Source organism: Mirounga leonina, unplaced genomic scaffold, assembly GCF_011800145.1.
Source record: "Mirounga leonina isolate KUSES-001 unplaced genomic scaffold, KU_Mleo_1.0 Mir_125, whole genome shotgun sequence".
Taxonomy (NCBI): Eukaryota; Metazoa; Chordata; class Mammalia; order Carnivora; family Phocidae; genus Mirounga; species Mirounga leonina.
Genome location: NW_023270305.1, coordinates 11591175 through 11617372, shown reverse-complemented (window position 1 = coordinate 11617372; position 26198 = coordinate 11591175). Strand labels below are relative to the sequence as shown.

Below are 26198 nucleotides of genomic sequence, written 5' to 3'. Positions count from 1 at the left end.
GCTTGTGGGAAATGGCAATATTCCTGGTTCTTTGTGAGTGTAAAATACTTACTTCTCTTCCTTCTGTGTGTTTTTTCCCCTAAGCTGTGATAAATTTCCTCACATGCATGCAATGTTTAGCTGAAGTCTTGAGGGGCCCTGTGGGTATTTCCTAAGTTCTCTCTGTGCAGTGCTCTCTTCTCTGGTACTCTTTCTGATGAACTCTAAGTCCTGTTGGTGTCCTCGGAATCTTAGCTCTGTCTCTTCCACTCAGTGAGTCAGCTGATTCCCACCAGGATTTGTGTTCCCTGCATTGCAGCCTAGAAATAGAAAGCCATCAATGGGGTCATTGTTCCATGCTTTATAATATGTGGTTTTTCTCCTGCTCCTTTGAATATTTGCTGTATAGCTTTGTGGTTTTGTTGTTGTTGTTTTTCAGTGGGTTCCATGCCTAGGTGGAGCCCAATGTGGGGCTCAAACTGACAACCCTGAGGTCAAGAGTTGGTTGCTTAACCAACTGAGCCACCCAGGTGCCCCTGTAGCTTTGGTTTTTAACAGCTTAGCTGTGACATGTCTCAGTATGGGCTTTGTGTTTATTCTGATCTGTGTTTATCATGTATCTGCAAATTTGTCTTTTTTCAATCTTTTTCTCCATCTTGGATAATACTTTCATCTATCTTTGGTCAGTCCTTACTTTTTACTTTGTCATGTCCATTTGGCTGTTTTGTTCAGCCCACACATTTTTTTATTTCAGAAATTGTTTTTCGGTTGTAGAACTTACATTTGATTTTTTTTTTCTTTTTTAGAGAGAGGGCACGCAAAGTGCGTGCGCATGCATGTGCAAGCATGGAGGGGAGGGGCAGAGGGAGAGAATCTTAAGCAGACTCCACACTGCGTAGGGAGCCCAATGTGGGTCTCAGTGTCATAACCCTGAGATCATGACCTGAGCCGAAATCAAGAGTCAGACACTTAACTGACTGAGCCACCCAGGCACTCCTTGATTCTTTTTCATTATTTATATTTTCCAATGTGATTTTCATGCATTTAAACATTTTGTTTTACTTCATCAAGGTTAATAATAGTTGCTTTAAAATCCTCTTGTGTTGGGCGCTTGGGTGGCTCAGTCGTTAAGTGTTTGCCTTCGGCTCAGGTCATGATCCCAGGGTCCTGGGATCGAGCCCCGCATTGGGCTCCCTCCTCCGCGGGAAGCCTGCTTCTCCCTCTCCCACTCCTCCTGCTTGTGTTCCCTCTCTCGCTGTGTCTCTCTCTGTCAAATAAATAAATAAAATCTTTAAAAAAATAACATAAAATCCTCTTGTGTTAGGGGCGCCTGGGTGACACAGTTGGTTAAGCGTCTGACTCTTGGTTTTGGCTTGGGTCGTGATCTGAGGGTCATGAGATAAGAGCTCCACATCAGGTTCCATGCTCAGTGAGGAGTTTGCTTGGGACTTTGTCTCCCTCTCCCTCTGCCCCCCTCCCCCCCACGCTCACGTGCTCTCTCTAAAATAAATAAATAAATCTTTAAAAAAAAACGCTCTGACGTTAGCTTCAACATCTGGTTTCATCTCACTGTTAGGCTTGCTTGATTTTCTTTTCTACTGAAAATATGTTCTATTGTTTTGGTTACTTCATTTGTTGGGTAATTTTGGATTGTATCCTGGATTTATTAATGTTAGTTTGTGAAGGCTCTGGATTTCATTATTTTTCTTTTATGAATAGTATTTCCTATGTTTTACAGATAATTTTCTGCTTTAGGCTTGAACTACAGACTGGTTCCTGGCTGGCAGCTTTGGTCTCCTTTCAAATCTTTTATCTTTAGCTGCGTTCTTCGCTCTGTGTCTTTGTTGTTAGGGGTCGTTCATAGGTGTGAGTAGATAGAATTTGGGGATGTCTTCACTGGCTCTTGCCCTTGTGGATTCTTTAGTGTTAATAGTCAGTCGTCTCTTTTCTGAATTCTCAGGCTGGAAAGTTAAGGGGTTTCCCTTAACATAATCTTCCTTACCTACCTCACTGTACTTAGCCCCATGCTGAAAGCCAGAGGGGACCTTGCTTTCTATATGTTCTCCTTTTCTGCAGATGACCATGAATTTCCAACAAAGTCTGTATGTCTCTGTTTATTCACCAGTTCCTTCAGTGTTTATGTATTATTATGTATAGGTTTCATAGTTCTTTTCTTTTTTTTTTAAGATTTTATTTATTTATTAGGAAGAGACACAGTGAGAGAGAGGGAACACAAGCAGGGGGAGTGTGAGAGGGAGAAGCAGACTTCCCATGGAGCAGGGAGCCCAATGCGGGGCTCGGGTATCATGACCTGAGCTGAAGGCAGACGCTTAACGACTGAGCCACCCAGGCGCCCCTTATAGTTACTTTCTGAAGCAAAGCAAGGGGTTATCTGGCAGGGTCTTCATCCATCAAACTTAGAAGGGGAACCTTTGAGTACCAAGTATGCAGGTTTTAATTTCTAGAATAATTACTAACAGAAATATATTGTAATTTCTAAAATGTTAGTTGGTGGTTGGGGGGAGGAATAGAATAATTAAAAAAATTGAAATGCAGTCAAGAAGAGGAGCAGAATCATAGAACCAGTGGGAGAAACAGTACAAATATAATTGTAGATTTAAACCCAAATACATAAAAAATGACATGAAATGTTAAAGGGACTAAATGTTCTTTATTTGTTTTTTTAAAAGATTTATTTATTTTATTTTATTTTTTTTTAAAGATTATTTATTTGAGAGAGTGAGAATGAGAGAGAGGAAGAGAGAGTACGTGAGAGGGGGGAGGGTTAGAGGGAGAAGCAAGCTCCCCGCTGAGCAGGGAGCCCGATGCAGGACTCGATCCAGGGACTCCAGGATCATGACCTGAGCCGAAGGCAGTCGCCTAACCAACTGAGCCAGCCAGGCGCCCAAGATTTATTTATTTTAAAGAGAGAGAGAGAGAGAGAGAGAACACATGGTCGGGGGGGAGCCAAGGGAGAGGAAAGAGAGAGAGAATCCTCAAGCAGACTCCCTGCTGAGCATGGAGCCCAACTCGGGGCTTGATCCCAGGACCCTGAGATCATGACCGGAGCCGAGATCATGACCAGAGCCGAGATCATGACCTGGGCAGACATCAGGAGTCTGCCATTTAACCAACTGAGCCACCCAGATGCCCCAGACCAAATATTCTTTTTTTTTTTAAAAAGATTTAAATATTTATTTATTTATTTTAGAGAGAAAGAGAGAGAATGCGTGGGGGGGAGGGGCTGAGGGAGAGAATCTTCCAGCAGAGTCCAACGCAGGGCTCTATCCCACCACCCATCAGATGGTGACCTGAGCCGAAACTGAGTCAGAGGCTTAACTGACTGAGCCACCCAGGCTCTCCCTAAATGTTCTTTTTAACAGACAAAGATTGTCAAACTGGGGAAAAATAAAATAAGGATGGCACTTTGTTTATAAGAGACTCACTACATATAAGGATATAGAAAGATTCCAAGTAAAATGGTGGGGAAAAAACATGCAAAACCTTAGTTACAAATATTCATAGTAGTGTTATTCATAATAGCCAAAACATGGGAATAATCCATATGTCCATCAACTGCTGAATGGATAAACAGAATGTGTTATATCCATACAATTCAGCCTTAAAAAGGAATGAAATTCTGACACATGCTTTATGGGTTTACCTTGTACTGGTACATGTAACATGGATGAACCTCAAAGACTTAATGCTAAGTGAAGTAATTCATACACATGTTATACTGTTTTATTTTATTTATCTTATTATTTATTTATTTTAAAAAGATTTTTATTTATTTAGAATGAGTGCATGAATTGGGGAGAGGGGCAAAAGGAGAGGGGGAGAGAGAATCCCAAGCAGACATGGGGCTTGATCTCATGGCCCTGAGATCAGGAGCCAAAATTAAAGATCAGATGCTTAATTGACTGAGCCACCCAGGTGCCCCATACTATTTTGTTCATATGTCCATAATAGGGGCGCCTGGGTGGCTCAGTTGTTAAGCGTCTGCCTTCGGCTCAGGTCATGATCCCAGGGTCCTGGGATCGAGCCCCGCATCGGGCTCCTTGCTTAGCGGGAAGCCTGCTTCTCCCTGTCCCACTCCCCCTGCTTGTGTTCCCTCTCTCACTGTCTCTCTCTCTCTCTGTCTAATAAATAAATAAAATCTTCAAAAAAAAAAAAAGTAAAATGTCCATAATAGTCATTCATAAAATGGCATGAAAATATGCCAAGTAAATACTAACAGAATACTGCTGTATTAGTATTAGACGAGATAGACTGTGAGGCAGAAAGCATTATTATACATATATAGAAGACCAACTTATAATGATAAAATCTTCAATTTTTTTAAGGGTTTTATTTATTTATTAGAACACACGAGCAGGGAGAGGGGCAGAGCGAGAAGCAGACTCTCCACTAGCAGGGAGCCCCAGGCAGGGCTTGATCCCAGGACATTGGGATCATGACCTGAGCCAAAGGCAGATGCTTAACCCACTGATCCACCCAGGCACCCCATAAAAGCTTCAATTTATTAGAAGCTGTAAAAATTTGGATTTTGTGTTTCAAATTGTATAAAAACAAAAAGTGATAAAACTGCAGTCAAACTGATAATCATGTGGAGAGAGATTATATGCCTCTCAGTAATTAAAAGAACAAATGAACAAAAAAATAAGTTAATGCCCGATAGATTGTTTTATTTAGATTAATTTATGATCTAGTGGGTATACTTACATAAGATAAATATAGGATGAACACTGTTTCCAGACATACACAGGATTTACAAAATTTGATCGTATATCCTGGCTTAAATCATGACTGATTTCCAAGGCTTAGTGATAAATAAAATTCATGAAACAAATAACAAAAAGATATAAGCAGAGAATTTTATTTGATGTTAAGAACTATTTTAATTTCGGGCGCCTAGGTGGCTCAGTTGTGAATTGTCTGCCTTCGGCTCAGGTCATGATCCCAGGGTCCTGGGATCGAGCCCCGCATCGACCTCCCTGCTCCGCAGGAAGCCTGCTTCTCCTCTCCCACTCCCCCTGCTTGTGTTCCCTCTCTCGGTGTGTCTCTCTCTGTCAAATAAATAAATAAAATCTTAAAAAAAAAAAAAACTTTTAATTTTAATTCTGTGTTACTAGTAAACAGAAAATTGCAAACAATATATGAACTGCAAGGAAAGATATATAGATATCAAGAAATCAAAAAGTTGCTTCTTTGAAAAAAAAAGTAATAAAATTAACAAACCTTTGGCATGTTTGGTCATGAGAAAAAGAAGACATTGATAAGTGGTATTAGGAATGCAAAATGTGATGTATCAGATTCTTTAAATGTTAAAGGTTAGGAGGATAAAGGCCTGAACTTAAGAGGTTAATGTATAAAACTTTTAAGAAAAAACCATGACTTGTATATGAATCTTCATAGCTTTCTTTGTAATAGTCCCAAATTGGGAACAATCCAAAGGGCCATCAACATGTGAATCAATAAACAAATTGTGGTATATCCATATAATGGAATATTGCTTAGCCATAAAAAGGAACAGGCTGTTAGTAAACCAACAGTGTGGTAAATCTCAAAATAATTACCTGAATGAAAGAATCCAGAAAAAAAAAGTACTTACTGTATGATCCCATACATAAAAATTTTAGAGAATGCAAGCTAATCTGTAATGACAGAACATAGATGAGCAGTTGCCTGGGGATTGGAAGAGGTGAAGGAGGAGCAGTAGGGAGGGACTGATCCTGGAGTCCCGGGATTGAGTCCCGAGTCGGGCTCCCTGCTCAACAGGGAGTCTGCTTCTCCCTCCCTCCCTCCTCCCTCTCATGCTCTCTGTCTCTCATTCTCTCTCTCTCAAATAAATAAAATCTTTAAAAAAAAAAAAACCAAAAAAACAAAACAAAGGGACGTGAGGAAGAGCGTGTTGGATATGTAACTTATTTTGATAGTGATGGTAGTTTCACAGGTGTATACACACTTCAAAACTTACTCCATTATGTACTTTAAATATGTTGTGTCTTTTATGTCAAGTTTATCTTCAAAAGACTTAAAAAGAACTTGTTCAGAACGGTATGACGAAGTTAATTGGAATCCAGTTTCAGTTGTGAATGTGGATATAAAACTCCTAAACAAACTAGTAACATGTGACTTCCAGGAAGATATAAAAAGGATAGTACATCATGATCAAATTGATTGTATTTCACATATACAAGGTTTGATTAATATGAGAGAAATCAATTAAGGTAAATTTATCATATTATTATGTTAATGGAAAATCATATAATCATCTCAATAGATGTGGAAGAAATGTTGGATGAAATTTAATATTTTTTTATTGTTATAACTTTTTCAAAATTAACATACAATGTATTGTTTGTTTCAGGGGTACAGGTATGTGATTCATCAGTCTTATAAAATTCACAGTGCTCACCATAGCACATATCCTCCCCAGTGTCTGTGACCACCCCAACCCTCCCACTCCCCTCCACTCTAGCAACCCTCAGTTTGTTTCCTGAGATTAAGTCTCTTATGGTTTGTCTCCCATTCTGGTTTCGTCCCGTTTCATTTTTTCCTCTCTTCCCCCATGATCCTCTGCCTTGTTTCTCAAATTCCACATATCAGCGAGATCATATGACAGTTGTCTTTCTCTGATTGACTTATTTCACTTAGCATGATACCCTCTAGTTCCATCCACGTCGTTGCAAATGGCAAGATTTCATTTTTTTGATGGCTGCATAATATTCCCTTGTATATATATCCACCACATCTTCTTTATCCATTCATCTGCTGATGGACATCTAGGCTCTTTCCATAGTTTGTCTATTGTGGACATTGCTACTATAAACATTGGGGTGCATGTGCCCCTTCGGATCCCTACATTTGTATCTTTGGGGTAAATACCTGGTAGTGCAATTGCTGGGTCGTAGGGTAGCTGTATTTTCAACATTTTGAGAAACCTCCGTACTGTTTTCTTGAGTGGCTGCACCAGCTTGCATTCGCACCAGTGGTGTAGGAGGGTTTCCCTTTAATAATTGTTTTTGATAAGGTCACTCAGAGAATGAGGAATATAGGTATCTATAAAAACCTATTACAAACAATGTTGAAAGATGAAAACTTTAGTATGACAGTTATAAGCATGGCTATGAACACTTCTGATCAACGCTGTACATAGATCCCAATCAGTGTAGTCTGGTAAGACAAAACAATATAAGGTGTGTGTAATGGAGAGGAATAAACAATACCGTTATTATTTATAGATGATATAATTATGTATGTAGAAATTCCAAAGCAGTCTCTAGATAACTTTTTGGATGTAGTAATGAGCATCTAGCAGGGTTAAACCAATCATTATAGAGAATTTTGCCTTTCTGTGTACCAATTTTCTGCATAAAAATGTAAAATTACTATTTAGAAACTCATTTAGAAAAGAAGACTCTAGGAGTAAATTAAGTTCCTTTTACATCTTTGGAGAAAAGAATAAAACTTGATTCAGAAACATTAAAGAAAGATTAAATAAATGGAGAGAAATACCATGTACATGAGTTGGGAGGCTGGATATTTGTAAGTTGTTTGTTCTTCCATATTCATCAATAGATTCAGTATAATCCTGTTCAACTTTTTTGGGGTAGGATTTGACAAAATGACTCTAATTTATATGGAAATAAAAAGGAATAAGAATAGTGAAGACAAGGTGGGAATATTTGCTCTACTGATTTTTAAGGCCTCTTAAGGTTAAGATAATTTGATGTTGTGAAGGACTAGACTAATAGACAAATGGAACAGAGTCCAGAGCCACATATAAATCTACACATATATGGATGCTTGATTTATAATAAAAGAGACAATGCAGTACTGTTGGGAAAGGATGACCTTTTCAATAAATAATGCTGGGAGAATTGGTTGTCCAGTGAAAAAATAAAACTGGATGGATCCTTCTTCACACCATACAAAACAATTCCAGTTGATTTTATTTAGATCCATATTTGAAGGTAATACAAATGCTTTTAGAAGATATGTAGGAGAAAGGGTTAGGGTAGGCAAGTAGGCCTCGAATATAGTATTAAGTAGTTTGGATTTTATTTTGAACGTAATAAGGTTTATTAAAGGATTTTGATCCAGGGACTGGTCATTTGATTTTTCTAAAGAAGGTAACTTTTGGTAGAATCTAAGCTAGGTTGTAATTCTGTTTTTGGCCATGTTTGAGACTTTGTTTTCTGAAAACCCTTGTAGAGAACACTTAAAAATGCTGATAAATATATTTTTTAAAGATGTATTTATTTATATGAGAGGGTGGGGGAGGGGCAGATGGACAGGAAGAGAGAGAATCTCATGCAAACTACCTGCTAAGCGCAGAGCCTGACTTGGGGCTTGATTTCATGACCCTGAGATTATGACCTGAGATTATGACCTGAAATCAAGAGTTAGATGCTTAACTGACTGAGCCACCCAGGCGCCCCCAGAATGCTGATAAATCTTAACAAACACTTGAAATACCTATCTGTGATTGGAATGTACTAAGGAAAAATTTGAGGTTAAATATGAACTTAGACTTAAGGATGCTTATTTTGTACCCTTGATATTTGAAGTGAGACACTTAGATCATTAATTTTCACTTATTTAATTAGAAAGAACAAGCAACAAATCCTCACTATACATGTACACTGGGTCTCTAGCATTTTGGTTCCGTTTATAGTTTTGAGAAACATTTAGAACAGTTTATTTGGGAGTGAGAATGATTTCCTTAACTTATTGAGCATATTGGAAAAGTTATTTCAGGCAGGTGTTAGCACTAAGAATAAAGGGATAGAAGTGAGAACACTAGGAAGACCTTTATTACTAGAACTATGGTTAATTAGACATTCAACATTTTTATTCAGAAATGTTTAAGTCATAGTTTGAAAAACTAAAATACGCACAAAATGATTTTGAATTTAACTTAGTTAAAATAGCCATTCTAAAGAAATCATCCAAAAGTATAACAATAATGCAACTGTAATTCTATAGGAACTCTAAACATCATATAAATTGCCAGACATAAAGCCCCCCCCCCCAAGATTGCTGTCTATTAAAACAGACTTTTATATAGTTCTTTTTAAAAAAAATTATAATTAATTTTTAGTAATTTCTACACCCAATGTGGGGCTCAAACTCACAACCCAGAGATCAAGAGTCACGTACTCTACTGACTGATCCAGCCAAGCACCCTTATATTTCTTTTTTTTAAAAGAGTTTTATTGAGATAGTATTTATATATCATACAGTTCAGTCATTTAAACTGTTCAGTGGCTTTCAGTGTATTTCCAGAGTTGTGTAACCATCACCGTAATCAATTATAGAACATTTTCCTCTCCCCGGAAAGAAACCTTTTAACCTTTACCCATCACTCTCCAACCGCCTCTTCAGTCCCCTCAAACCCTAGACAAGCCTTAAAATACATTGTGTTTCTATAGATTTGCCTATTGGATATTTCATGTAAATGGAATCATACAGTATGGGGACTTTTCTGACTGGCTTTTTTCAATTAGCCCAGTGTTTCCAAGGTTCATCCATATTATAGCGTCTATCAGTACTTCATTTGTTTTTATTGACAAATTATATTTCATTGATTTATCCATTCATCGGTTGTTGGACATTTGCATTGCTTCCACTTCTTGGCTATTGTGAATAAAGCTGCTATGAACATTTGTGTACAAGTCTTTTATGGACATTGCTGGATCATATGGTAATTCTATGTTTAATAGTTGACAGAACTGTCAGTTTTCAAAAGAGGTATACCATTTTACATTCTCATCAAGCAGTGTGTGAATGTTCCCACTTCTCTACATCCTTGCCAATACTTACTATTTGTCTTTTTGACTATTATCATCCTAGTGGGTTTAAAGTGGTACCTCGGGGCGCCTAGGTGGCTCAGTCGGTTGAGCGTTTGCCTTCTGCTTTGGTCATGATTCCAGGGTCTTGGGATCGAGCCCCGCATTGGGCTCTCTGCTCAGCGGGAGCCTGCTTCTCCCTCTCCCTGCTGCTTCCCCTGCTTGTACTCTCTCTCTGTCAAATAAATAAATAAAATCTCTAAAAAGAAAACCTTTAAAGTGGTACCTCATTTGGTTTTGATTGTATATCCCTGATGATGGGCCCTTTGTATATCTTATATGGCGAAATGTCTATTTAAATCTTCTGTTTTTAAGTTGGGTTAATTTTCTTTATATTGTTGAGTTGTAATTGTTCTTTGCATATTCTGGACCCTAGCTAGACCCTTATCATATATATAATTTGCACATATTTTCTCCTTTAGGTGCCTTTTCGTTTTTCTTGATAGCACAAAATTATTAATTTGGATGAAGTCCTTAATCTCTTTTGTTGTTGTTTCTGTGCTTCAGGTGTCTATTAATGTATTGTTTGAATACTTTCAAAAGTGATTTCTGTACATTATTTTGCATTAAGATTTATTCATGCCATAATTTTATTAGCATTTAAGACTGATAAAGTTTAGTATAAGCAGCAGTTTTTACAATTTTTTCTTTCCTTTTTTTAATTTATAATTTTGTCTTAAACTTTTGTTACAGCTCTATAGTGTCAACCCTCCTTGCTCTTATGGATGGATTAGATAATAGAGGTGAAATTGTTGTTATTGGTGCTACAAACAGACTTGATTCTATAGATCCTGCTCTTAGGAGGCCGGGTCGTTTTGACAGAGAATTCCTTTTCAACCTGCCTGATCAAAAGGTAAAAATTTCTGTTTTTAATATATGAAGATTTATTTGTGATTCAGTTATGAAGCATAAACTCTCTTTGAGAGTGGTATTTTATGAATTTTCATTTTAAAAATTTTGTGCTTATGGGATATCTTAATAATTCTAAAAAAAATGCTTGAATAATCTAGTCTGTTTCTCTTAACAGCTATTGGAACATTTATGACTTTTAGGAAGAGGAAAACCCTTGATTAGGTCACTGATGCTTACTTATTCTTTTCTTTAGTTCCCAGATTGTAGTAATTATCTTGGATGGCAGGTTATATGTCTCTAGTTAGCCAAAGGAGCTGTGTTCCAATAGAAGTAATGTTTTTAGAGTATTAGTGAGTTTATGAATAAGAACCCAGTATGCAAATTTTCATAGAAATGACCATGATATCATAATTAATTAAAAGTAGCCAAAGTTATTCATTATAGAGTATTTTTAAGAATGTATAATTAAAACGGGGCAATCTGCAGTCATTGTGCAAAATGTTATTTAATATTTTTTTTTTTTTAAAGATTTTATTTATTTATTTGAGAGAGAGAATGAGAGAGAGCAAGCACATGAGAGGGGGGAGGGTCAGAGGGAGAAGCAGACTCCCTGCCGAGCAGGGAGCCCGATGCGGGACTCGATCCAGGGACTCCAGGATCATGACCTGAGCCGAAGGCAGTCGCTTAACCAACTGAACCACCCAGGCGCCCTGTTATTTAATATTTTATACAGTTTTTTCCCCTAATTCTGCTTGATATCTTTATTGTTGTTCTTGGTTTGAGCAGTTTAATCATTGACTATCTCTTCACCGGAAACTCAAGTTTGAAAGGGGGAGATGTATATAGAGAAGATACTTTGACAATGTTTCCCATGTAATTTAACATTTCAAATAAGCATAATTAAAACATTTATAACATATAAATATAACCTAAAGAAAGAAGATACTATTTATGGATATATAATATACACACATACACATTTGTAATTGTCATACAGCTTTGATTTTAGATCTCCATGTAAAATGCCTGGTTTACATGCTTAGATGTAAAAGGCTGTGATCAGGACAGTGTACAGGAGTATAGGGAGAGCTTGTTTGGAGGTTCTAGCAGGGGAGTGCAGCTAGTCGTATACCCTTGACCGAAGAACGGTCCTCCTCTATCGTGGAAGGTCGTCCTCTTCGACCGAGTGCGCAGCTTTGGGAGGGACGCACATGGAGCGGTGAGGGAGGAAGGGGACACCCGCCTAGCCAGCCAGATCAGCCGAATCAACCCTGGCGATCAATGGGGTGACAGATGTCGCAGCCAGATCGCCCTCACATCCCAGGAGTATAGGGAAATGAAGGCAATGGTGCTGCTGTGTAGAGCAGTTCATACTTCAGCTGGAAATCAGTCTGCACAGCCACTACTAGTTTTCTCAGTTTTGGATTGACTGTCTAACTTAGAGGCTTTAATTTGGTACTGAATTTACCTGGGATAGAAAACCTAGCATATGCAGCATCATTTTCAATACCCAAGTGTAGCTTTCAGGACTGTATTAATGCGTAGAGGTGTGCTTAGTTGTAGAAGACAAGGCTGAAGTGGGAGGAGTCTATTTCAGCATGGGGAAGCATCAGCTGTCTTGTTTGGGACATCTTACAGTCCAAGCACATCTTTTAGACTCTAGTGTACATGGATAATGTGTTTAGTTCTAAGAAACACAGCCTGTGTTCATTTTGGCACAGGAAAGCCATTATCTTGATTAACCAGTTGTCTTCTAGTCATGTGGCCCTCAGTCATGTATGCCAGTTATAGTCCTCACAATTCAGGTGCAGCCCACACAAATCAGAGATTTAACAATAAACAAGGTCTAGAACAGTCGAATTTTCTGTAATGATGGAAATATTCCTTATTTGTATTGTGCATTGAGAATGTCCAGTATGGTAGCCACTAACCACATGTGGCTATTGAGCTCTTGAAATGTCAACTAGTGTGACTAAGGAACTGATTTTTGAATTTTCTTTAAAAATTTAAATAAAATAGCATTATGTGGCTAGTGGCTTACTACATTGTACAGCACAGATCTTGACATTGTTTTCCATGTGAATTTTAACTTTCTACATTTCAAGGAAACTGTGCTTTGAGACTCAAACCTAAGGTCATTTTTCTTGGTCTGTGTCTATGGAACAGGCTTGGACTATTTTTTTTCCCCCTTAGATAATATTTAAAGTCATGAGAGTATAAGATTAAATGCGATTATCAAATCCTCTATCCTAAGGATCAGTTAGTAAGGTAAAGTATGAGAGTGGATTCTGGAAGCCAAGTGAAGAAGGTATATCATGAAGATGGTGTGACTAACTTTGTCGTATGTTGCTAAATTAAGTCAGATGAGAAAATTGGCCATTGTTTTTAGCGTGGGAGATGGGATGGGAGCAAGTCGACTTAGTGGTGGGTGCAAAGATGCTTGACTGGAGTATGATTAGTTTAAGAGAGAACGGGAGGAGAGGAATTGGAGACAGAGAATGAAATTAAGTTTTTTAAAGAGTTTTGTTGCAAAAGGAAGCAAAGAATTGAGGTGATAGATGTTGAGGGATTTGGAGGCAAGAGAAAGTGTGTTATTTTTAAGCTGGGACAAATAGCCAATAGAGAAGGAAATTTTGGTGATGAAATTGAGAACGAAGAATTATCACAGTGTGTCCTTAATAGGCAAGAGGGGCCATAGAATTTACTATATGAGTGGTGAGAATGACTTTTAGATAGGAATTGGATAGTTTTTGATACTAGGGCATCCTAGTATCCTAACAATGTATAAGAGTATCTTAATGCAAAATAATGTACAGTGTATAGATAATGTATAGATAGGAATTGGATAGTTTGTGATACTAGGGAGAAGACAGAATATTATGGGTACAAATGCCTACAGGTGTACAAATTTAGTATGGAGTGTCTCTGGAACTTTTCTTTTGACTGCTTCAGTTTTCTCAGTGATTTAGGAAGCAAGGTCTGATTGAGAAGCTGAGTGTGAAGACAGAGAAACTGAACTAGTCTGCTAGGAGATAGACCTAATGAATGATCTAGGGAAGGATTAAAGGCAGTGATAAGGATCCGTTTGGGACGTTAATTTAAAGTGATAAAGTCAGTGCCTCATATTAGTGCTGTAGTTTGGGCAGTGGAATACCATGACTCCTGCTGTTTGACCAAATGAAAGTATAGGAAAAAAAGCAAGCCTTGATTCTTCCAAATTTTATTTTGTTAACTCTTATTAGCACAAAATAGCACATACCTTCTTTTTTTTTTTTTTTTTTTAAAGATTTTATTTATTTATTTGAGACAGAGAGAATGAGAGACAGAGAGCACGAGAGGGAGGAGGGTCAGAGGGAGAAGCAGACTCCCCGCTGAGCAGGGAGCCCGATAGCACATACCTTCTTGAAGCAGTGATGCTTTTTAATTTCTTTTGTTTCTTTTCCTTTATTATCATCAACACTTAACGATTATTGTGTTATGTGTGTATTTATGAATCCTGAAAAATGAGGAAATTGAATTTGTCCCTGACTCTTAATAGTAGAGGAAGCTACTTTTTTTTTTTTTTAATTTTATTTATTTATTTGACAGAGAGAGGGAGTGAGCATAAGGAGGGGGAGCGGCAGGCAGAAGGAGAGAGAGAAGCAGGCTCCTCGCTGAGTGGATAGCCTGATGCCTGGTTCGATCCCAGGACCCTGGGATCATGACCCGAACTGAAGGCAGACGCTTAACTGACTGAGCCACCCAGGCACCCAGGAAGCTACTCTCTATTAGGGGAAGCAATATAACTTACTATTTTGTATGCCATATAAAATGCATAATGAAGCATTTCTGATTTAAGTAATTTCTTTTTCTTGTTTTTACAATAAAGAAGGGAGACTCTGATTATATAGAGAAAGGGTAAGGCACTAAATGTATTAGAGACCTGACAATAACTTTTGACCTTAAGTAATTAATTTCATTCCTCTAAACCTTTACTTATTTTGTAAAATGACGGGATCAGAATAGATTTTTTTGAGATATCTTCCAACCTGAATTTTTTTTGGTGTGTTTCTAATTCTGTAAGGGTCTTCTACAAGTGGTGCTTGTGCTGCTAATGAGGTCAAAGAGATTCTTAATGTCATCTTCTAGAGAATACCAGCTCTTGGATGATATTTTTTTTTTTTAACTTGATTTTATACTTTTTTAGTGTCTATTCAGGCAGGTACTTCAAGTTGGAAGAAAATAAGTGTCACATCATTGCTTATTTTTGGTAGCTGAACACCTAACTTAGAACTTGGAATTAGGGGCGCCTGGGTGGCTCAGTTGTTAAGCGTCTGCCTTCGGCTCAGGTCATGATCCCAGGGTCCTGGGATCGAGCCCCACATCAGGCTCCCTGCTCCGCAGGAAGCCTGCTTCTCCCTCTCCCACTCCCCCTACTTGTGTTCCTACTCTCGCTATCTCTCTCTCTGTCAAATAAAAAAAAAAAAAAATCTTTAGAACTTGGAATTAGAACAGTAGCTATTGTTATCAGATTTTATCAACTTTGGAGCAAGGTTAATCTCGGTGACTTTGAAGTTCTTTTTGTTTTGGTCCTGGACCCCGAATTCCTCATCAAGCTAATAAGGTTATCATCTTGGGTATAATTTGCTTTATCATATTCTTTTTTTTTTTAAGATCTATTTATTTTAGAGAGAGAGTGCGAGGAAGCACACATGGGGGCAGGTAGGGGCAAGAGGAAGAGGAGAGAGAGAAAGAATCCTCAAGCACACTCCCTGTTGAGTGTGGAGCCCCATGTGAGGCTTGATCCTAGGACTCAGAGATGACTTGAGCCAAAATCAAGAGCTGGCTGCTCAGCAGAGCCACCCAGGCTCCCCTCTTTTTCATAGTCTTACAAAGCTCAAGTAGCAATGTTGAGGGTACGAGTGCATTCAAATTTTACAAAGTGTTTTTTCCTTGAAAGAAAGCCAAAGTGAAAATAAAAGTCTGATATGACTCTTCATGATGGTAATGTCAGCTGATTATGGATTCTTACTACTTCAGTTTCTTTTTGACTGTGAAAGAAGAAATTTCATTTAATTTGAAACCAAGCTGTTAAAATTTTGATTGTGCTATACAGTCAGATTTAAGGTAGAGAATGCTATTTTGAAAAAAAAAAAATCAAGGTAGAATTGCTCATTTGATTTTTTAAAACAAATTAAATTAATATTTACTGAAATATCACCTTATTATTTATTAAATGCCAAGGCATCAATTAACTTATAATATGCATTATATTTATTTCATTGAAAACTTTTTCAACTTAAAATTTCTTCCAAGTTTTAAATTACTTGTTTAGCTCATTGTCAGTCGTAATAACTCATGCATATGATAGAACCAAAAGTTTTATGAAATCTAGATTTATAATTTGTTTAAAAGTTAGCACTAATTGGTGTGCCTGACTGCCTCAGTCGGTAGAGCATGCAACTCTTTATCTCAGGGTCGTGAGTTCAAGCCCCACGTTAGGTGTAGAGCCTATTTAAAAAAAAAAAAGATAGAAGTTAGCACTGAGTAATGTATGGAATTGCTGAATCGTTATATTGTACATCTCAAACTATTATAACACTATATGTTAATTACATTAATAAAAAAGGTTGCAAATGTTATAACACATTAAAGTTTCTTGTTCATACGTATTTAGATGGTAAAAATGATCTGATGTGGTAGAACAGTGAAACTTAGTTTTGAATCTAGTCCTGGATCAGTCAAGATCAGTCACTTAGTCATGTGTTCCACTAGTCAATTCCTTCACCTCTCAGAATATTAAATATCTTAGTTTGTGAAACAGAGACATGATCTCTCCTACATATTACTGTATGTGGGAATTAGAGTTGATGTGGATGCCATGGTGTTTAAATTTCTTTTAAAATAAACAGTTGGTTTTCTGGGGTAGGTGAGTGCATAAATTTGTTCCAGCTAATACATTGGAGAGGTTGTTGCTATTTTACTTATTTGTACTTTTCTTCTTAGGCAAGAAAACACATTTTACAAATCCACACCAGGGACTGGAATCCAAAATTGTCAGATGCTTTTTTAGGTGAATTGGCTGAAAAATGTGTTGGTGAGTGCTATTAATTGAATTCTTTGATTACTATTGTTTGTTCTGCTCAGCCTCTCCTTATGTTTGAAATGTGAATGAGTATAGTTATGTCTCTGTGCAATAGATGACTGGCTCTGCCTTTAAATGTAAGAATTATTTTGAACATTTCACTTGAACACTTCTAAATTACCATTTTAGCTGCCATTAGGTGTTTGATTATTAACAATGCTAGTAGTAATATGCCTTTCATTGAGTGCTGGATTTCCATAATATAACTGCCGTGTGTCCTTTTGAATTTTACTAAGAAAAATAAGCTTAACCTTGAGAGATAAAGGTCCATGTTGAAGGCAGGACTGTAGTCTTTTACTTTGCAGATTACCTGATGGGCTCATCTTCATGCCTGTGGTCTAGAAAGAAGTTGAGTGAGAGGAGTCTTCAAAGAAAATACTTACTGGCATCTGCTAGTATTTCCCAAAATATAAGACTTTCCAATTGAATATTAAATTATTCACAGACTGGAAGATCCTCCTTACAGAGTGAATGAATACTACTGTCCTAAAAGGATGTAGTGAGAGTATTTTATGTGCATACATGATCATATATAGGAGATGGAATTCAGGGGTTTTGGAATTCAGGGTTTTAGCTCTAATTAGGTCTGAAATAAAAATGATTACACTATTAAGCAACTGAGTGTACACACTGGTATTTCTCCTTCATTCTTTTTCTGTCTTTTGTCTATTTTTCTCTTATTCTCTCACAAAAAAATTAAAAAATCATTCTACATGAATTTTTTAAGCATTATGAAAAAATCCCCAAAATAAGTTCACTAACAATTAACAGTCTGCTTGGGAAAACTTTAAAGTTACCAAAACCAGAAAGAACAACTTAGTTAAAAAAATCATTGGGATCCACCATCAGATATTAAAACTTAAATAGAACATTAGTCCATTCAGTTAGCTACATCCGAATTATCCTCTTCATCCACAGGGACCTCCATCTCCGAAGCAGCATCCCTCAGCTTTTGAACCACAAAGACCTCGACATCTTCTGGTGAGGAGAAAACATAAATCTCTCCAGCACTACTCCAGTTTAAGCTTTGCCTGGTATAAGAGAGCATGCACCAAACCCATTTCATGTAAATTTGGCTTGACCTTTGCAAAGCCTTGTGCTGCTTTACGGGAGAGGGTGGTATTTGGTACAAAATCCAGTCTTTTCCCTTTTTGAAATTTGACCCCTTTTATTTCCTACTTTTATGATATTATTTTATTAGAGAACTGATCAGACTGGGAAAATTTTGTAGATTTTTCTGTGACTCTGTCACGGAATGATCCTTAACTGGAATAAGCAGAAGACTTCAGATAACTTTGGAAATTCCCTAAACAATAGGTATTTTAAAATTACTTGCTATTACCCTGTCTACCATCTGAAATGTTACACTCTAATTCTTTATCCTAAATATAAGAATCTTAGTTTCCTTTTTCATTTCCAAAGACCACAACTTCTCATTATTTCAAATGATCTATTTTAGCTTTTAGTCAGTTTCTTAAGTTTAAACATTTTAGAGACATAATTTCTTATAGGACTAAAAAACTTCTCTTGCCTTTTGGGGGTGGTGGTGGTGTTTTAGAAATATGCTTATATCTATGCCATTTTCTTCCTGGAGAGTGAGATAAGAAGCCAGTTTCACATTAAAACAAAAAGTCAGATGCAAGTCTTCAAACAGGAATGAAATAGTAATACATTTTAAATTCATTATGAACGTATCACTTTCTGTATCCCAAACATGTTTTAACATGTATGGGTTCAGTTCAGTGAAATTTATGCCTAACAGAAAGAATATGTTGTCTTGATAAAAAACTGGAAAGACAGCTGTCCTCTTGTTAGAGGTTATGGATTTGGTAACTTTTACCTTGAAATAAATTCCCAAGTACGTGGAAGGGTTTGGATGCTTAATAGGGGTGATTTTTAAAAGTAGTCCTCACATAATTTCGGTGTCTAGATCACATACACAAATATTAGGAGCTTAAGGTTATGAGGATCTCAAATCTAATCATATTCCTCTATTCATTTTCACTTAAGAAGGCCAAAACAATGGAAGTGTATCAACGAGGAGTCTATCTTGTGGGCCTTCATTATGTTTGATGTTTTACTTAAACAGTAACTTCATAAAATTTTAGTATTACACTTGTCTAGTCTATAACCTTTTTGTATTTTCAGTTTTTCAGACACATTTCCATTTAAGTGGTGGTATTTAAGAATGCTTTTTCTTGGGGTGCCTTGCTGGCTTAGTAGAGCATGTGACTCTTGATCTCGGGGTTGTGAGTTCAAGCCCCACATTCAGTGTAGAGTTTACCTAAAAAAAAAAAAAAGCTTTTCTTTCTTTTTTTTTTTTTAATTAACATATAATGTATTATTTGTTTTGGGGTACAGGTCTGTGATTCATCAGTCTTACACAACACCCAGCGCTCACCACAACACATACCTTCCCCAATGTCCATCACCCAGCCACCCCATTCCCCCACCTCCCTCCCCTCCAGCAACCCTCAGTTTTTTCCTAAGAGTAAGAGTCTTATGGTTTGTCTCCCTCTCTGGTTTTGTCTTGTTTCATTTTTCCAAAAAAATGCTTTTCTTTGGTATCTAGGTATTTGTGTTCATCAGAGTATTAGAATTGTAATGGTAGAATTAATATGATTATGGAATTCTTATGAAAGGGATGTTGATATTTTCTTTAACACCAACTTTTAGGGTGCCTGGGTGGCTCAGATGGTTAAGCGTCTGCCTTCGGCTCAGGTCATGATCCCGGGGTCCTGGGATCGAGTCCCACATCGGGCTCCCGGCTCGGTGGGGAGCCTGCTTCTCCCTCTGACCCTCTCCCCTCTCATGCTGTTTCTCTCTCGCTTGCTCTCTAAAAATAAATAAAATCTTTAAAAAAAAAAAAACCCACCAACTTTTAACTTTCAAAAGGCTGTAATTTCCATAAATATAGAATGATCATATTATCTATATCTATTTTTCTAAATCAGGACCCTTTGGAGAGTGAAAAAATATGGTTTTAATTATGACAAGGCAAGAGGCCCAAACCAGGACATGTGATCTTAAATATAATCTCTTTAGCCATGATTGTCATGTAATTTTAATTTTGTTTTAGAGTCTGGTAAAGGAGGCATATTATTAATCCAGTAGTTCTCAGTTTTTTGTTTTGTATATCAGAATCACTTGTAAAGCTTTCTCAAAATACACATTTATGATATTAAATCACCAGAGATTCTGATTCACTAAGTGTTGGGAATCTATTTTTGTTTCAGTTTCATCGTTTATTCAGATCAGTGGTCAAGATTAAAAACTACAGATATAAACCAGTATTCTCATTCACAGGCAAATGTAATGAAGATAAATCCTCTCTTTTATAGTCTGTTGATTATGATAATCCAATTGTTACACTTTTAAATTATCCTTAGTAGATTAAGCAAAATGAACAGTACATTGCTATTATGTATGTTACTAACGTTATGTCGAACATAAATGTTACAAGTATCATTTATTACATAAAATATCTTTTAGTGGCTTTTTTCTTTGTTTTGCACTGTTTCTGAGCTTTTAAAAAAAATTTAGGCTTTTTGCTCTTAGAAATAGGATCATATGGTATGTTCACCAACTGTGTTGTATATGCTTTCAAAGAAGAAAAAGAAATGCGGTTGTTTATATTTTTTGAAGATGGTAGTTTATTTTTTACTTCCTCTGAAATGGATTATTTCATTAACTGTTTATAACTGAGCTGGTATTTTACAGTTATTTTGAACTAATATAACTAGGATATGTACAGCATAGGAAAAGATACTTTTTTTCAGGCTTATTCATTGAGAAATAGAATAAAAAATGAAAGGCTAATGGTAAATTTGGTTATTCTCAGAATTATTTGGGAGATTGATTGTTATCATGGGACAGTGTTAGTGCTTCATCTGCTTATAATTTTCTGAATTAGATTTTCACAGGTTATACTAAGTTTTCCCTTAATTCTGAATAAATATTTCTTTAAGAATGTAATATTTTTCTGTTTTTCCATAGTTTTCATTGAAATTTTTATTCACAGTATGTTGGCTTAATAAAAGAATTTAGAGTTCTTAAAAAAAAATGAAAAACCCAGTAAATATAATTCTTCCACTTTTTATGGTAGTACATGGTAACTTCACAGTTATACATCCCCAAATTATAACCTTGGAGTTACTCTTTTCTTCTTTCATTCATTCTTTCATTCAGGAAATATTTATTGGGTATCTACTGAATGCCAGGCCAGACATTTATTGGATATCTACTGAATGCCAGGCCAGGCGTTATTTTCAGTATATGAGATATGTTAGTGAACAAAACTGATGAATACACATACCCTCACAAAGCTCACATTCTAGTTGAGGAAGGTAGACAATAAACATAATAGGTAAATGAAAAAAGTGGTACATGCTTTGGGAAAAAGGGAGCAGAGTAAGGAGGATTTTTCTGTTACTGTAGGACTTGATTAGCAGAATCATGTGCCCTACTAATAATAAAGATATAGTTCATTATAGGTGTGTGAGTCACTTGCAGTTTGATTTATATAGTTTTGTCCCTTAATGTTCTTTTTCTGTAGGTTAGTCTGGGGCTATTTATTTTCTGCTCATAGTTTTCCTAATCACCATTTTGTTTCATTATTTACATGTTCCACAAGGTCATTGCGAAGTATAAAAAGATAAACTTGATGCCACTCTTTGAAGAGCTTAGGGTCTCAAGTTTTAAAACTAGTTTGAGTGGTTCCCCCGCTGGCATAACTGATAAAGGTGGCCAAATGCAAGTTTAATTGCTGACATAAAAAACAACATGGCTGGTTTGAGTTTTTCTTCCTTTTTGTGGTTGAGACCTAACAGTTTGTGTGTTTTTGTATGTGTTGCTTAAATCAGTGAAATGACTTAAAAGAGGGGGCTTGATCTGTTAACTACATAATCAGTTAAGTATGGGTAATGGATAAAACCCTGTGTTGGTATAGCCCTTAGAACTAGATTTTCAGTTATTTTAAGTTAAACGTATATATTAAAAGGAAGTTAATGTGGAAAATTAATGGATTCTTATTCCCTTCAGTACCTTTGAAACTACCAGAGATGGTGACAACCTGAAAGTATAATTTTTGGGGTAATTAGATATAAACTTGCTGTGGTTTGCATCCAAAGTTGGTAGGAGAATAGCTCTGTTCTTGAAATTTCTGCGTATGTTCTACTTTGTACTCCTTCCTTATATGTGTTTGGTAATTAGTAATATTAGAAAAGTTTATAGGTAAGTGTAATGTCATGAGGACTAAACTAATTATTGAGAATACTGATGAAGGATTGAGATGAAACTTACTCTTTAAAAACCTTTCCTGAAGAAAGTTGTACATTATAATCAGTGATTTTGGCACAAAATACTTGGTTTGTTTTGATATCACTAGTTCATGTTTTGTTAATTAAAATATTCAGAACATTTTTAGTCTTACTGAGTAAATAATTTTATTAGGTGACTTAAATGGTCAGTTTTGGCTGATAAAATTGCACATAATTATTGATTTAGTATTAATTATTTCCTTAGATAAAGATGTATATACTTGCAAACTATAGTTGGTACTGGGAGAATGAATTTACCTTTGTTATTCTTTTCCTTTTGTGCATTAGGCTATTGTGGAGCTGATATCAAGGCCCTGTGCACTGAAGCTGCCCTGATTGCCCTGCGGAGGCGGTACCCCCAGATCTATGCTAGCAGTCATAAACTGCAGCTAGATGTTTCCTCAATAGTGCTCAATGCCCAAGATTTTTACCATGCAATGCAGAATATTGTGCCTGCTTCCCAGCGTGCTGTCATGTCTTCGGGACATGCACTATCCCCCATCATAAAACCACTGCTGGAAAGAAGCTTCAACAACATCCTAGCAGTCTTGCAAAAAGTGTTTCCTCATGCTGAAATTAGCCAGAGTGACAAGAAAGAAGGTACTATAAAGTACTTTTTTATATTGTTAAAATGAAACAAGTACAGGCATAAATAAATTCTGAGTTTCCTTATAAGGTTATTTATGTGTTAATCTTTTATATTTGCCATGAATATAGAAAATGTATCTGTTTCACTCACTAGGTTATATTCCAGGCCTGGCATATTGCCTAGCATATGGTAGTTGCCTAGTGAATGTTTGTCAAAAGAAAGAATGAATATTAGTTCTATTTGTTACCTCTTGGGACATTCTGACTATCTTAATGGAGAAGTGTTACTATCTTTAGAAAAGTTGACTATAATAACGATGGCTTACATTTATTTTATTATAAAACCATTAAATAAATTGTCACTTTTTAATCCTCCTAACAGTCCAGTGGGGCAGGTACTTTTATACTGTAAAGGAGGAGAGTCGGAGATGTAGGAAGTATTCACTTATTTGGGGTCATTCAGTAAGTTCTAGGGCTTACTCAAACCCAGGACACCTGACTCTTTAGCCTGCACTCTTAACTGAGTTGCTTATAATGTCCCTCTGGATTCAGCTTATCAAATATATTTCGTTGGTACTGGCAGGGCACTCTTCAGTGTACTGTATTAATGGAGTGTAAATCATTAGTAAGGGAGTAAATTAGAACCTGCTTATATATAAGGTCTTGAATTCTAGCTTTAAGATTGGACTTGAGATAAAAATAGAATACTGCCTTTAAAAAGTCATTCATGGGGGGCGCCTGGGTAGCTCAGTTGGTTAAGTGACTGCCTTTGGCTTAGGTCATGATCCTGGAGTCCCAGGATCCAGTCCTGCATGGGGCTCCCTCTGACCCTCCTCCTTCTCATGCTCTCTGTCTCTTTCTCTCTCAAATAAATAAATAAATAAATAAATAAATAAAATCTTAAAAAAAAAAAAGTCATCCATTTACAGGGAAACTTTAGGTTTATATGATAACCAAAGTAAGGTCTGAACTTTGAAGAGAAGGTAATGAGTTTTAACTATCTTAATTTTCCCAATTCCTAATATCTTATTTGGCATGTAGGCTGTACCAGAAAATTGTTCAATTAATTATACTAACATTAAAAATATTATATATAGTAAAAAATCATCAACAATCAATGCATTTTGCTGTTTTTATAAATTATACTTTCTGGAAATTGTATTTTTCAGGGATAGATTCTCATGAAATATGACATGGATTACTTGATCTCCTAAGTTTGTCAAATAGGGAGGGGAACAAATATTTTATTATGAATGAGTCAGGTACTCTGCCATGAATTGTACTTTTCTTATCTCTGATTTTCATAACTGAGGATATGTATCTTTTCCCCCAAATTTAAAAAAAAAACTTGTGTCACCTTTAGAAAATCATAAAAATCGTATCTTCCCATTTGAGAGATTATGATAGTTCATTTTTAAATTTTTTAAAATTTAAATTCAGTTAATTAACATATAGTGTATTACTAGTTTCAGAGGCAGAGTTCAGTGATTTATCAGTCTTGTATAATACCCAGTGCTCATTACATCATGTGCCCTCCTTAGTGTCCATCATCCAGTTACCACATCCCCCAAACCCCCTTCTCTTCAGCATCCCTGTTTGTTTCCTATGATTAAGAGTCTCTTATGGTTTGTCTCCCTCTCTTGATTTCGTCTTGTTTTATTTTTCCCTCCCTTTGCCTATGATCCTCTGTTCTGTTTATTAAATTCCACATATGAGTGAGATCATATGATAATTGTCGTTCTCTGATTGACTTATTTCGCTTAGCATAATACCCTTTAGTTCTGTCCACGTCGTTGCAAATGGCAAGATTTCATTTTATTTGATGACTGAGTAGTATTCCATTGTATATATATATATACCACATCTTCTTTATCCATTCATCTGTCAATGGACATATGATATAGTTCCTTTATTTTCATTTGAGAATTTTTTATGGCATTACTGTTTTCTTACAAATTTATTAAGTAAGTACAAAGTATGCTTTAGTTCCAGTTCTTCATGTGCCAGTGGAGAAGAGAAAAAAATTTGATTATTATTTGATTATTAATAATTATTATTATTATTATTTTTAAAGATTTTATTTATTTATGTGACAGAGAGACACAGCGAGAGAGGGAACACAAGCAGGGGGAGTGGGGGAGGGAGAAGCAGGCTTCCTGCCGAGCAGGGAGCCCGATGTGGGACTCGATCCCAGGACCCTGGGATCATTACCTGAGCCGAAGGCAGACGCTTAACGACTGAGCCACCCAGGCTCCCCATTAATAATTATTTTTTAATTATTTAGATCTATTATTCTGGTTTGTTTGGGTCTTAATATTCTTCTTAGACTGGTATATGAAATTATCACTCAAAAGGTATTCAATTATTTTTCAGGTTAACTTTTGCAATATTGTTTGTACTAAATATTTAGCTTATAAAATCCATTGAACTCTGTATCTGCCAGCATAGTTCAGTACCTCTTTGTAGAAATTATTCCTCTTTTTTTTCCTTTTTTTTTTTTTTGGGAGAAGAGTACGATTTTTATCAATGTTAATTTTCTCTCATTTCTCCTACACATGTAGCATTGCTTCTTATTGAGCGAATTGACACTTTTGTTAGGTATGTGTGAAGCACAGTTATTAGTACTTCAGGTTGTAGTCCAGGTAAATTTTAAGTATTGCACTCTCAATAGAGATTCCAGTTTGTTCATTGACCAGTAACAGATAGCAGACTCATATAGAGACTAATGTTACTTGAATGAGTGCATTTTTAAGATTGGTTTTGTTTCCACGGAATTCCTGACTCTTAACTAGACGTATAGATGTGTGTATATGTGTATGCCATGTTAAAAAATAAGTCAGTTTGTTCCTTGTTGTTTTTATAAGAGTTGGCCATAACTTTAGCACCCTAGTACCTAAGCAAGATATCGTATATGAAATGCACTGGTTTTGGTCAAATTAACTTAGAAATTTTTAATAAGTATGTGGGTGTTTTATGAGAGTGTCATTTCTTTTCCAGACTTCTTATAGTTAGTCAGTGAAGTCTTCCGAATCACATCTCTTAGCACTTAGGCAGTCTGTAAAAGTAAAAGAATTCCATTAATTCCAATTACAAATTATTTTAAAAACCTGCAGTTTGTCAATTTGCCTGATTGATCTCTGTTATTTGATAGGTAACATATTAATGTCACATGATTTTTAAACCAATTTTCCTTAGCTTTGGTGGGGCACTAATATTAAAGGACTTTATAAGCCTCATAATCTGTGTGATTTTTTTTTTTTTGGGAACAGATATAGAAACTCTGATTTTAGATGATAGTGAAGATGAGAATGCTTTATCAATTTTTGAGACCGGTTGTCACTCAGGATCACCAAAGAAACAGTCATCAGCTGCTGCTGTACATAAACCCTACCTTCATTTTACAATGTAAGTAACATATCAATTTTTTTTTTAAATTTAGAGTGAGTTTTACTGTTTTATGGTTAGAATTATGGTATATTT

The 26198-nt window shown here is 36.2% G+C and overlaps 1 protein-coding gene across 3 annotated transcripts in view; it reads left to right on the top strand.

The window, feature by feature from the left end:
* The window catches only part of ATAD2B (ATPase family AAA domain containing 2B), a 160539-nt gene that overhangs the window by 62636 nt on the left and 71705 nt on the right, over positions 1 to 26198 (top strand). For all 3 annotated transcript variants that reach the window (XM_035000670.1, XM_035000669.1, XM_035000668.1), the window contains exons 14-17: positions 10530 to 10689; positions 16674 to 16764; positions 22419 to 22730; positions 25988 to 26123. In XM_035000670.1, coding sequence (XP_034856561.1) covers positions 10530 to 10689; positions 16674 to 16764; positions 22419 to 22730; positions 25988 to 26123 — 699 coding nt within the window. The remainder of the gene's footprint in view (positions 1 to 10529; positions 10690 to 16673; positions 16765 to 22418; positions 22731 to 25987; positions 26124 to 26198) is intronic.